The 14802-nt window shown below is 32.9% G+C and overlaps 1 protein-coding gene across 1 annotated transcript; it reads left to right on the top strand.

Moving 5' to 3' along the window:
* Positions 1-453: 453 nt before the first annotated feature.
* LOC120629137 (casein kinase I-like) lies at positions 454-12516 on the top strand. The gene is made up of 8 exons (XM_039897930.1): positions 454-798; positions 1312-1422; positions 2138-2330; positions 3655-3797; positions 5224-5426; positions 6853-7012; positions 7917-7997; positions 8994-12516. The coding sequence occupies exons 1-8, from the start codon at positions 708-710 to the stop codon at positions 9053-9055; spliced, it is 1044 nt and encodes a 347-aa protein (XP_039753864.1). The 5' UTR covers positions 454-707; the 3' UTR covers positions 9056-12516.
* The last annotated feature ends 2286 nt before the right edge of the window (positions 12517-14802 follow it).

Raw genomic sequence — 14802 nt, 5'->3', positions numbered from 1 at the left:
AGGTGAGATTGCAGTCAAGAGTTAATTATCCTTAAAATACTGTCAGGCGTCAGTGTCCCTCATTGCAAAGTTCATAAGAAGGTAGATAGGTACCTGATTACCTCCGTGTCAGATAATGTCCAATAAAATAAACATTTGTTTTCAAATGTACAAGAGAAATTTATCGATAAGTTATTTTTATCGCACAACACTATTAATTTAAGGATGGATCGCAAAAAATGGTTTCGTGATGAATATTCTTGGATGATAACCGTCGGGGATATTAGTTTGCAGGGAAATGAGTACCGTCCGTCCTTTGTTTTTTACTTAAACTACTGAGAATACAAACTTTATTAAAAGATGTATCTATTATACTTTTAACTTGAACGCATACATACTGAACGAATGAAGAATGATAAACTAATTTAGTAATATAATCTGTGAATCATGAATGAGAGAATAGAATGAGTTGGATTGAGTCGGAGGTTACAAAAAATTCTAAATGCGTGTGTGTAAAAGAGAATTTGATAAATAACATTTTGTAAAAGAAAGTTGTCGTTTATTTTAGATTTCTGATAGTAAACTACACAAGATTGACTGTGGATAACATATTATTTGATATATTTTTCCCAAAGTTTAAAAAGTTCAGATTATAAAGATCTGCGTCTATTGCAAATATGGCCGTCCTGTAATGATTCGGTCGTCAGTAATATTATAGTAATTTTATCATGCAAAATTTCAAAATGGAGCTTCGTGTCGGTAATAAATACAGACTAGGTCGTAAAATTGGCTCTGGATCCTTCGGAGACATTTATTTAGGTAAGTGGGAACAGGAATCTTTGTAAACAAAGAAAGATGGTTGCTATTGTAGGCCAGCTGCATTTTTTTGTTTGGAAATAGCTGCAAGTCCTTTCATGCTACAAGCTTATTATGTCAAAATAGTGGTCCTTGCAATGCATTTTTTCCTATCATTATCAGTTTACCTGTTCAATAATTATTTTATTGTTTATAATTAAGATAACATGTGACTTGTTCTAACTTGCGATTAAAAATTATATGTAAAATTTAACTTAATTTCGCTAAAGATTCTTTACGATCAAAGTAATAATAAGATAATCGCTTCTATTAAAGCGTTATCAGTTTCCTTACAATATAAGCTAACCATGAAAGCAAGGGCATAGAAAAGGGCGAAGTACCTATATTACTTTGAAACATTCATTTGACAAGTCGTTAAATTAACTTATTGAAGTCGATACTAATACCGTTGAGTCATATTAATTTCCAATCATTCAGTTGTATCTGAATCAAAAACTTATTTAATTTATATTTCAGGAACACACATAGTAACAAGGAAAGAGGTAGCCATAAAATTAGAATGCAAAAGAACAAGACATCCACAGTTACACATAGAGAGCAAATTTTATAAACTCATGCAAGGGGGTGGTGAGTAAAGTTTACAGCATATTACATTGACATTTATGATAACCTATTCTTTAAGTACTTTGAGATGTTAATATATTGCTAATCCAGTGTAACATGTATTTTTTATACTGACTTGATGACTATGATCTCACCTCATAGTAAAGAAAGAAGGCAGAAATAGTCAAGATAGAAGCATTCTAGCTACTCTGAAATGAGTGTAGTATTATTAAAAATATTTGGTTGGATTTTAACTAGTCTACAGCTGATCCTACCAGACCAATTTTTCCTATTATTTTAACTCTCTCACACAAGCTAAATAATATTAAGAATAAAAATTATTATATATAGACCATGGCCTATTATATTTATGATTTATTCTCAGTTTCTAATACCAGAATAAGCTGTTGCTTATTTTAGGTTGAATGTGTTGCAAACCCAAATGCTTAAAGTTTGCAATTAGCAAAATCAATTATAGCTACTGAAATTCATTTAATGAACATAAATAGCACTAATATCTGAGTCTTATCCCATAAAATAGATTAATGCTTCAGGTAATTTACTGTATACATATAAGTATTATAGTGCTAATCAGCATTGAAGGAAAAAAACACATCAAGATAATTAGGTAGAAAAGAAGTCCTAATATGACTGATAAATAGAAAATGAAGATGCTGTAGTAGTAAATGTTAAGGAATTTTATCAAATAATTCTCACACAATGTTTGACAATTCAACAGTTGGCATCCCTGCAATAAAATGGTGCGGCTCAGAGGGAGACTACAATGTCATGGTGATGGAATTGCTGGGCCCTTCATTGGAAGATCTCTTCAACTTCTGTTCTCGTCGCTTCTCCCTTAAGACTGTGCTCCTATTAGCAGACCAGCTCATCACTCGCATTGAGCACATACATTATAAAAACTTTATTCATAGGTGAATATTTAATTTAAAACTTTTGAAAACTTTCTGAGAATCTTAACCTAGGGATATAGTTTAGAGTGCAAATTCGTGATAGCCAGAAGAATTTATTAACAGTTTCCACAACATTTTGTAAAAGAAAAACAAATTAAAAGGGACCTACCTCAGTGATCTTATAATAATTACCCCATTATTATTATTATGTATGACATAATAATTAAAATAACATCCCCTAAGAACAGCCAGGGCTTATTCAAGTTTTTTTAAGCTTTTAGGATAACACAGAAGACCTTCAGGTTGTCATTTCTCTCAAGGATGTGTGAGGTAGCAAAGCAGTACAAGAGAGCAAAGCTTAACTGCAACAATGTAATCTTTTTTACCACAGCTAACCTATGGCAGTGTAGCAATCCTATTTGAAGGTACAATACACTCAACCCTCATATGAAATCCTTGCAATTCCTTTGAATTGTAAGAATAAAAAAAACTAAATATATGGAAACATATATGTCTGAACACTTCATAAGTGAGATAGACCTTCATGATTGAATAATTTTTGAATTTGAAAACTTAGTAGAACTGAACTTGAGTTGAGAAAGCATAATAAATAATTCAAAATATAAAAAAATAATAAAATCTTGTATCTCAAAAAACACCTTAGATCATAGATTTGAAACAATATTAACAGAAACACATTTCTGCATTGAATACTGTTCTATACTTTGAGAGTTATGGTCAGGGCACTTTGTGTTTATTAGTGCAGGTCATTATATAAGGTTAAAGATAATAGTGGAACTAATATTGAAGACAAGTAACCAACCTTATCAACTATAGAACATGACCATCCTTCTGCTTTCATTATAAATCTTGTTTATTTATTATCTAATGTGTTTGTGTTTAGATATGATTAATTCATACAGCTGATCCAATATTTTCCTACTAAATTTGCATTGTACACTACTAACAAATCATTAAACATTAGCTATACATACTGTAAATAAATATTGGTGGTTAAAGTACAGTAAATACATATGTGTATTCATATTTTTGAATTTTTGTAAGTTATTATAATGTTTTTGTCTCTTGTCAACCTTAAAGATGTAACATCATGTACTTATAGAATACTTGTACAATTATTAGTTGTCAAAAGTTATGTAGGGCTACACAAACTTAAAATATAATCAATTATTTATATGAAGTATATACAAGTTTATGCAGATGACTATAATTGACGTAACTACTTTACGACTAGAATAAACAGAGAAAGCAATCCAGAGAAATTGGTTCAATTTCGACCATCTGTTTTTCTTGTTATTTCATCTTATTATCTTATTGTTTACAGAGATATTAAGCCAGACAACTTTTTAATGGGTCTTGGCAAAAGAGGGAACTTAGTATACATTATAGATTTTGGACTAGCCAAGAAGTACAAAGATGGACGCACCAATCAACATATCCCGTACAGAGAAAACAAAAATTTGACAGGTGAGTGAGAGCCAGATGGACTAAAATGTGATGCTGCGGTAAAAAAGCGAGTAAACTAATAATAAGCCAAATCTTTATTAACATCATACTCTTGGTGTGTATTACAATTACAACCTTTGATGTCCTTTAAACTAACAGTACACTGAAAATTATCAAAATCTGTACAACTACTCATGGTAAAAAAACTTTTTTGTACAAAAAGACATTCATCTTCAGAGTGCAAGAATGTTTCACTTCCTTGTCAAATTTCAGCAGCTACTTGAGCCAGGAAATAGTAACAAGCATAATTCTTATATATATAATATATGATTAATTTATACAACTGATCCAATATTTTCCTACTAAATTTGCATTGTACACTACTAACAAATCATTAAACATTAGCTATACCTACTGTAAATAAATACTGGTGGTTAAATTACAGTAAATACCTATGTGTATTAATATTTTTGAATTTTTGTAAGTTATTTTAATGTTTTTGTCTCTTGTCAACCTTAAGGCTGTAACATCATGTACTTATAGAATACTTGTATAATTATTAGTTGTCAAAAATCAAAATTCTTAAATATATAATACTAGCTGTTGCCCGCGACTTTATCTGCGTTTGATTTTGTTTTTTGATGTGGCATTAAATTTAGTTGTAGATCTAAAACAAACGAAAGTGTAACAAACAAACTTACATTGACATTTATAATATTAGTAGGGATATAAGAATTTTGCTTGTTACTATTACTAAATACAAGAGGCGTAAATATGAAAACCTGGATAGCAGTTTCATTTTTGTGCCTTTTGGAGGAGACTTTGGGACTGTAATGTCCGGATCCACAAGCCCTTTTTAAAAAAATATCAAAAAGGGTTATCGTGTTTACCGGTGATCCTAGAGCGGGCAGTCATCTTTGCCAAAGAATTAGTTTGACCATCCAAAAAGTCAATGCTGCCAGCATCCTAGGAACTGTGCCTCGCTGCCGTGGTTGCAAACACTTTAGATTTTATTTAGTTTTACATAATTTATTTTAGGTTATATTTATAAAACATATGTGAAAGTGATATTAAGAAGCATACCTCATATATATATATCTAATATATATATATATATATATATATATATATATATATATATATATATATATATATATATTAGATAGTGTTTGATAGTAGTAACAACACCCTTTATTATTTATAAAATGATACATAATAATAATAACCCATTTGCTGAGTTGTACTGCTATTCATTCGAAATCTATTCTTTTCTATTACTTGTCCTTATTAGATTATAAGACTATAAAATACAAAATTATATGGCAGATATACTGCAGTGTAGATGTTGAATTATCTCATCAACCTTTGCTGGTTTTAATCTCTTTATCAAATTGTGATCACTATAATTTTTTTAGTTGGAATATTAACTGTAATACCACATTTTTAGGCACGGCAAGATATGCGTCAATCAACACCCATTTAGGTATTGAACAGTCACGTCGCGACGACTTGGAATCGCTGGGCTATGTCCTTATGTACTTCAACCGTGGTAGCCTGCCTTGGCAGGGCCTTAAAGCGGCCACTAAACGTCAGAAATACGAAAGAATATCTGAGAAGAAATTGTCCACACCTTTTGACGAGCTGTGTAAAGTAAGTTTTTTATTTGTATCATATTTAGTTTGATTAATTTAACAAATTACAACGGTCTTTATCACAATTTCTTAATTAAACATTCAGACGGAAGTACTTCAACAGAGTATTGACTTTTAAGCATGGCAGTTAAATCAATGTTTCCACATAAAATTGCTCTCCTATCAAAATTTGTTTCTTCTAATTCAGAACATCAATAAGCTAAAATCATAAAAACTATTATAATATTATATTCATCTGTCAGCTTTCGTGAAGCATATTATGGCTTCCTAGTAGAGATGGATTATGGATATAAGGAAGAAAAGAAGCCTTTCAATTTTCTACTTTGGAACTGATAATGTTACTTAGTTGTGGTAAACGTCAATAACTATGGATTTATATATAAGCTAAAAAAACGCGTATTTGTTGCTTAAAATTACAGGTCTAGTAAGAGTTGTGAATATTATAATGCATAGTATTATATTTAGACTAGCTGGTGCCCGCGATTTCGTCTGCGTTGGTTTTTGTTTTTCGAAAGACATGTGGCATTCGATTTAGGTGTAATTCTACACACTATGTATTTAGGATAGCTAAGCCTTAAATGACGGGTTGGCTGCCGTCTGCTGAGGAGTTGTGTCACATTTTTCAGATCTACACAAAATTTGGGCAAAATTAAACAGACATTATAACTTATAAAGTACAAAAGTAATAATTTAAATCGGTTATAATTTGAAGGCGTTATGGTGTAAAATCGTCAAACACCTACCTCCGAAAAGAACTGAGCTTAATTTCGGGATAAAAGGCATCCTATATTAATTCTAATACCTTCATAAATATGTGTACAAAGTTTCATGATGATCGGTTTGGTAGTTTTTGCGTGAAAGCGTAACAAACAAACTTACATTCACATTTATAATATTAGTAGGGAAGTAGGGATTAGCAAGACTTAAATACATTTTGTCTTTCGGAGACTTTGGCCGTGGCTAGTTACCACCGATTGCGGTGCCATATCCCAAACAGGTAAGCCCGCTAACATCTTAGACTGCATCATAACTTACCACATTGTGAGATTGCACTCAAAGGCTAACCCTGTAGAGAGATAAAAAAAATGTTATCAACCTAATAACTCCGCAACAATATACAACGAAAATTCACTCGATAAACAACACTTAAATTACAATATACTATGATAAATAAGTAACTAAAAAACTATATACATATAAAACTTAAAATATATTCAGTTAAAAAAATTATACTCGTCGAGTCACATTGCTAGGTTCATTTTGATCAAACTAAAGTTCCAAATTTTTATTTTCCAAATAATGCAAATTCTTTGTGTAATCAAACACTTCAATAAAAATTTAATTATTTATAATTTTTTTTTTACTGTATACACCCAGTACTTGACCTTTAATATTATTTCTTGACCTTTAATATTATTTTACAGAATCATCCGATCGAGTTCCAGCTGTACCTGAAATACTGCCGACGATTGCGTTTTGAAGACAGGCCCGACTATGGTCACCTTCGCCAATTGTTCCGAATGCTCTTATACCGACAGGGTTTCACCTACGACTACGTTTTTGACTGGAATATGCTGAAGTTTGGTGAGTTAACACACTAATTATGCAAATTTAATTATCTTTGATTTACTGTGATGCTCTTATCCGTAACAAAAGGAAGATCTTCCTCCGAGGTGATGTTGTGCCCGGGGATCGACGTCCAACCATTCATCTTTGCAGAATTGTCTGTCGTCGATGTGCTTCTATAATCGGCCGATTACGAAAACGTACACATGCTCTGTGCTCAATGCCTCTGTGGGTGCGCCCGGCGTGCGTCACGTGTTCGTACGTTACGTGCGTGCGTGCGTGCGTGCCTGATGATCGCGTTGGGTCAATAACTTTACCGAGATCTTTGATGTCGCACACGACCGTAGCAATAGGAAGATCTGCCAGCCGCATATTCTGTGTTTGCGCTTTGCTAAAACGCGAGGCTATCTCACCCTCACTTAACTTAAAAACGTGTCTAGTCTTTTATAGTGGCTGCAAGTTTCAAAACAGCGAACATAACTTTGTTCGCCATTAGTTCCTGTTTTACCTTCTCCTTATTTACTTTGGGTTTCAAAGTACATATACATCAGTTTTAAAAAATCTTGCCAATATTATTTCGTTTACTATTTGGAAGATGTTTGATATTTACGTGAAAGGTCAAAAAAGTGGAGTATTACCAAATAAGAGATAGATGGAATCTTGTGCGAGGCAGACATACATTTATTATGTAGTTGAACACATAAATAACTCTTTTTTTATTTCTTAATAATTATAGATAATACTGAGATTATCGATGTGTAACAGAGTAAACTGCACTGCAACTTTTTTTGCACTTTTTTAGCATTAGGTGACGTATCTAATGCTTGACAACTGTACTCAGCAATCCTTGTAAAATGCAGATGTTTATCTTCAATTGACCTATTTATGAAACAATTCTCAAAGAAGATTTATTTAAACTCAGGTCTTCCGCGCGGATCATTTCCACCACTCGACCGCACCCTCAGACGGCCCGATCAAAATCAGGAACAGGAAGAAACTAGCCGTATGTACAAATTCAAATTTTTTTTATTCATGTAGGCCTATCACAGGCACTTATGAAGCGTTCATACATATATGTTTACGTACCTAATTGTAAGGGGATGGTGATAACTTCGTACGCCAACTTAAACCTTACTTGGGTTCCAAACACGCCCTGGTCTAAGAAGAGCCCACAACAAACTTAACCGGGTACATTATTTCAAACATCGTAAGCCATTAACAGTTAGATTATAGATTACAGCTTTATTATCCGGAAGTCATTGATTTAATCTGATACAAGGTATAATCCGCTTGTAATTCATTTTCAATTTTTAAAAATGGCTCAGTCGATCAAGCTGGAACTTTATATGAAGTATGTGTACAAACATTTTAAGTTAACTCCTTATTCTCCCTATTTCTGCCGCCAAGCAGCAATGTTGTGTTGTGTCATTACGGGCACATGAGGCTTAACACATACGTTTTAGGAGGATGGACACGGGGGGGCAATTTTTGGGACGTGTTCCTGGCATGCCCTGCGAAGTATTTCCCTGTTTGAAGGCGCTGATTTTCCACTTACAATCAGGTGGGCCATCTGCATGGTCCGAAAATTATAACTATAAAAAAGTGGTGCTTCAAATGAGGACAAAATTTAAGCTGTCATTTTTATTGGGCAGCCAGTTGAGTTTTAATGATAGAGACCTATTCAATCTATTGCGTGGCGGTTAACTACGATTTGCATGAAATCGAAACATCGCCAATAGTGACAATACTGGGAAACATTTTTGTTGCGAGGATTTTCTACCTTTTCGACGGCCTGATAGTCGTATTTTATCTGATATTATAAATATTTTTATTGTTTGTTCTTCTTTCACGCCCTAACGAAGTCCCTAATCTACTTGTAGCATAGAGTTAGTTGAAAGGACGCAGAGTAAGGTAAGCTTTTTATCCCAGGAAATCGAACGGTTCCCACAGGCCACTAGTGAATAAGTGTGTATAGTGAATGTGTTTTGTGTGCTTGCAGCGGCACCGGGCCCCACGGCACAGCCCAGCACCACAGTGGCGGCCATCTCTGAGTGGCGGTGAGGGAGCTCTAAGCGCCGCGCCACCACCACGGTACGACCATTCCTCTACCGACATTCGACGCGAGCGGACGTCGCCCGATGCATGTTCAAGTGTTAAACTAAGAATCAATTTTGTACGCATTCATGTTAAACGTTCATAGTTCATATTGTAAATTATTTTTAGGCGAATCGACGAGCGGACCGGGACCCCGTTTCCGCGGTGTCTCGATATGATGTGACTCGTTTGAGCGTAGCTCATCCATTGTACTTTATGCTCATTTATATTTAGATGTTAAGTAAAACGTGAATATATGAACGGTCGTAGCGTGTGTGTGTGTGTTGTCGATTTGTCTCGTGTCTAAATGGGGCGTCGGTTCGAGAAGGATTTGGATGTCCATGGACGTTCTTGAAGGCGCGTTTCTACCGAGTCAGTAAGGAGCAAAGCGGAGTAGAGTCACATTATTGGGAGGTGACGTGATATTTTTATCACGCGATTTGTGAATAATGTGATTGGTCTATTTTGTAAATGGAAATTCACCACTATCCTTAATATGCAACAAATGCATTTATTCAATCAATCTAGGCTATACGTTCTGTATAAAAATATACTAATTAAATATCCTGAGAATCCAATTCAAGATGCCTTATTTTGATTTCTACAAATAAATGCATTAACTGTTTTTTAATTTCATTTATTTCATTGTAAAATTTTAAATCGCTGCATTTTGGAATTATTTTTTTATTTTGAAATGGGTGTTCACGTGCAATAATTACATCTTTCGTAATCGTTTGTCTTCCATTATTCAACCATCTTCGTACAGTCAGTATCAAATAAATATGACGGGCAAGGTATTCAAATGTTAATCTATTAACATCATACTGTAGTATACATTTTCCATTTTTCTATAAACACTAATAGCTACAAAATAACTGTTATAATTACCTCTTAACATGAGTGAAACATTGTTTGATGTTGAGATGTTGCAATTTGTTTAATTATGTTTCACAACAGTATTTATTGATGTATCTGAGCACAATGACATATGAACATATCATATAATGATTATATGATACTATATCTAGAATTATCTTATTGATTTAGCAACTCTGTTTAATCATCTGAAATTAGTTGCATCAGCTTACTTGATGTATCGAAATACATATGATCTTCTCCATTGAAGCAAGCGCCTAACCAATACCTGGTCTAATAAACGATTATAGTGTCATACTGTGGAAGGTGGGTCATAGATCATAAATTAACGAAATTTCTCATGGACTATAACCGACAAATTTGTATACAGTTAATCTGTCCATTCAATGGAGTTGTCAAAGTGACGGATGGTTAAAAAAAAATAATTGAACTTTTTGAGTTAACATTATTATTATTAATTTATAACACTGAATACCAACGAGTATTGCATGTTCATGCAACTTAGATAACAAAACTCTTCACACATCGACTACCTTGAAAACTTATTACGATATTGACTGTTGGTTGTCAAAAACGAAAAAAAAAAAACTTTAGTTACGCGCGTGATTCAGATCAACTCCACTCGTCCAGCCACTGCCATAGTTTTAATTAGGTAAGATTCATCTGGTGAAATAGTTATTTCTGCGTTAGAATAATTATTGGTACATATATTTTCATAAGAAAGTAGCTTTTTCTTATCATTTTGTGGAAAGCAATGTGAAATCTTATCTTAAAAATCATTTAACTGACAGTAACTTTGCAATACGTTCCTAATATAATCGATCTGTCCATGTAGTTAAAGCCGGGTATTCACATCGTTGCGTTCACAGCGTACGTGTTGTCGGTGTATTCTCAGTGGAAAAGCGGATCGTATCATCATAATCAGCCCATTGCCCACAGCTGGGCAAAGGCTTCCTACTTTTAAAAAGCCGATGTAATGGCGTGCTTACGAAAAATTAAATTTAAAGTAACAAAACCCTTGCTTACGTTGATAAATACGACTAGAGCAATTTTCTAATCGTGTGAATGAAGTTACTAACACTAACCCAAAACAATAAATAAGTCTTTGGTCAAAAACTATGAAGCGCATTTCGGCTATTGAGAAATTTGATCTATATTTTTAATTTAAAATAATAACCTTATAATAATAATTCGCAGCGTAATGAAATGTTCCACTCGACTCTCATTACCAAAAATGTTATATTTTATTATTATTTATTAAACTAAACCTTTATTATTTTATTGAATATTTGTCCATATTATATATATCATAAAACGAATTTGAAAATATTTGTCACAAAGTTAGGCTCATTTTAACGCGAACCACGTACAATATAACTTTAAAGTTCCCACTAAAACAAAAAATTGATGTCTGATTCGAATCAGAATTACAACTTATCGTGTTGTGACATCAGAAGTCTTTAGGATTCATACATTTTGTATAAAGTGGTGCTTACTAGACCTAAAAGTCAAACACGTGAGTCATATATGAGTCCGGTTCTAAATACATAATTAGAAATTATAATTTTTGTTTCTAATACATGTTTCAGTTAGAAAAATGATTGCAACGTATTACATAAGTATAACGCTTTAAATGAAACAGTTGCAGTTCACATATGGGTACTCAGCTTTATAAATAACTTTGATCTCCAAATTGTGTTAATAACCAAAATCTTTCATTTTGTTATATCGCGTTAGTTTGTATAAGCCGGTCATATTTCATATTCCGGTAAATATTATTAATTTAAATTAGTTATTATTAATAAGGTGTGCTACGCGGTTTTACCAGCGTTAAATTAAAAAAAAAGAAAAAAAATAACCCCTCATCAAACAAGCTATTTTAACTATAAAATTACAACGAGAGATTGAGATTGGCGCGTTAATGTAAAAACTCTACTTTTAAAATATTAGTCAGTGATAATATCGTAAATCGAGTTTTTGAAAGGAATGACAACAAAGTATAAAGAGTCACCAAGCCGCCAGGATGTTTCAATGAGTCGGCGGCTTTAGTATGTAGACTACTTATCATTGTATGAACAGGCAAGGTCTTCCTATACAAAATAAATATAGAAAAGGAACTTTGACAGTGAACAAGTTATAATGACGGCCCTATATTGGTCACATAAATAGCCTATAACAGCTGGACTAAAGGCCTGTCCCAACGGGACGGTTTGCCCATATAATCACACTGCCACGTTTGGCAGGCGGGTTGGTGATCGCAGTTGATGCTAGTAGTAGAACCGAGGTCTCTCCGTTGTATATCCTTAGTCACCTAGGATAACGGGGACTATATTGATAAATCCAGCTAAATAACGAAATTCAAATGTTATTTTCTAAGCTAATTCTTAGATATTATGAAATATCAAGCGGTCCGTTGTCGTAGAGTGACCGTGGCAAAGTGTATTCCACTATTGGTTACACAAAATTCGCATGTTAACAGAGAGTACCATAAATCAGTCAATAACAACTTCGATAATCGTAATTTTACTGAGAATAATTAATTACCTACAGTTGTTACTTGTTCGTAACGGCTTTTAGATACATCATAGTCGAATGAAATGAACGTAGATTGGTATTAATTCTGTTGCTATTTTGGGACGCAGATTCTATCACAAGCAAAAAAAAAACAATATATCTATAAAGTATGTCCACATTGCTCTCTTTACATCTTGTCTTCGTTATCAGAACACTATAAAATAACCATAACCTTATTTAGCTGTAACTTATTCAGACAATCAAATTAAATATTAGTTTCGATAGTCGGCTAAACACTTCCTATTAATTATGTTCACGCATTGCATCAATGACGTCCTTTAAAAGAAGCGCGTAGACAATCATAAGAGGTTAATTTTGTATACCTAGTTTACCTGCTTTGAATTAATTGCAAACAAAATTTTCGTTACTTTTAAGTGTAAATTATTAAAAAAAAAAAAAATAGGAAAAAAAATGTTTGTGAAGAATGTCACTTTTAGTTGCGATCCAGTGCCAGTGCCAGTAGTAGACTTATGGGTACCTATACCTATCCTTTTGTTATATTTTATTATTTACTTGACTGTACGGATGTAAGGTCACAGTAAGTAATATAAGTCGACATATTGTTACCTAGAACCCAGTTAAAGCATGTAGAATCCCTCTTTTACGCTATGTACCAGATTTTAATTGAACTTACCTCTTCAACGCAACTAATCGTTTATACGATGCATGTCAATCCTTTAAAATAATTATGTGCACCGAGCCAGATCGAGTGCAAATCGAGTCTTTGTATAACGTACAGGTGATTTTATAGTACGGGGCATATGATAGAGTGGAAACCGTGCTAGTGTGGACATATCAAATTTTATTTTCAGCTGAAATTTCAAGGCTGAAATTCGTAGCTGGATGGCGATAAAACTGACGCTTATTTAATTTATAATGTTATTATTACGACTAAATACTTCAGTTTAAGCGTTTACTTTACAATTAGCCTTGAAGGAAAACGTATTCTCGCGAATGCTTCATTTCATAGATTACATTAATGATGATTCATTTAAATATCCAGTTTTTAAGTATCAGTTTGAATATCTCGACAACTTTTATGTACCTACGTTAAAAAATGGACTGTATAATAAAACACGTTTCTTTTGTGCCTTAAGCACCCTGCAAATATTGCTAAATATGAAACAATGGCTTTACACAGATTAGCCAATGTCAGATACATTGGCTAATCTGTGTAAAGCCAGAAGGAAAAGAAACAATGGAAGACGAACTATGGGTCTTACCAGGGATAGTCTAAAACTTACTAATTCTTTAATTTAACAACCTAACTTGATGTAAATATGTTATAAACTTATTTTTCATTTCGTATACAAGTAGAATATATTTCTACACATTTCACTAACTAACTAAAAATAAGATCAATTCAATTCGTCTTAAATTATATTAACGCTGATCACACTATTGGCGACCGGGCCGAGCCATAGCGAATTTGGCATTCTTACTAAATTGGAATTCATCTAATAAAAGATGAGAAGTTGAATGAGTTAGAACATATGGAACTGTATTCAGACATAACCTTTCAATGTAATTAAATATTTAAAATAAACCTTGATAAATATCCGTCTAAAGGCTATATAAAACCATTATGTGCGAACGAGTTAATTTTTATTGTTTTCGGGACCATTTAATTTCCTGTAATTAATGGCACCTCTCATTTGTAGAAATAAAGAAATATTTAATTTTTATCGAAGTTTATACCGAATTAAAGTTACAAAATTTAATATATCTTAACTTACGCATTTTTAGTACCTACTGGGATTGCGGCTCGTCACTTGATATGTACATCTTTTTATACTAAATTTAGCCCTGTCTTTATATGATTGCTTTAATCCTATGAGGGATACCATCCCCAGGAACCAACCCTCAATAAACATTACGGATAAAAAAGATATGCATTTAATCTATTTGCAATATAATTGGATAATATTAAGTACATAATTAAAGTTATCATTCTCAGATTGGACGTGTGCAAATATTATTGGACTCCATTGGACCATCCATTTCTAATATGACTGAGAATTAGGTTCAATTTTATGTAAATATTATATTATACTTAAACTAGTATTTTGTTAAAGGATTGAATTGATATTGTGGGACTAATGTCCCGCTATTAAGATATTCCATAAGGTTTTAGTTCTTAAATAAAGTCCACATTATATTTAGTTATTTTTCTAAACCTAGAACATCGAAAGGATTGTAGTTGTGAATTTATTACTATAATATCGTATATGTTCATTTTCGAGGTCGAATGTTCACTTTAAAAA

The sequence above is a fragment of the Pararge aegeria genome, chromosome 14, assembly GCF_905163445.1.
Source record: "Pararge aegeria chromosome 14, ilParAegt1.1, whole genome shotgun sequence".
Lineage (NCBI taxonomy): Eukaryota > Metazoa > Arthropoda > Insecta > Lepidoptera > Nymphalidae > Pararge > Pararge aegeria.
This window is presented reverse-complemented; position numbering and strand designations above follow the sequence as displayed.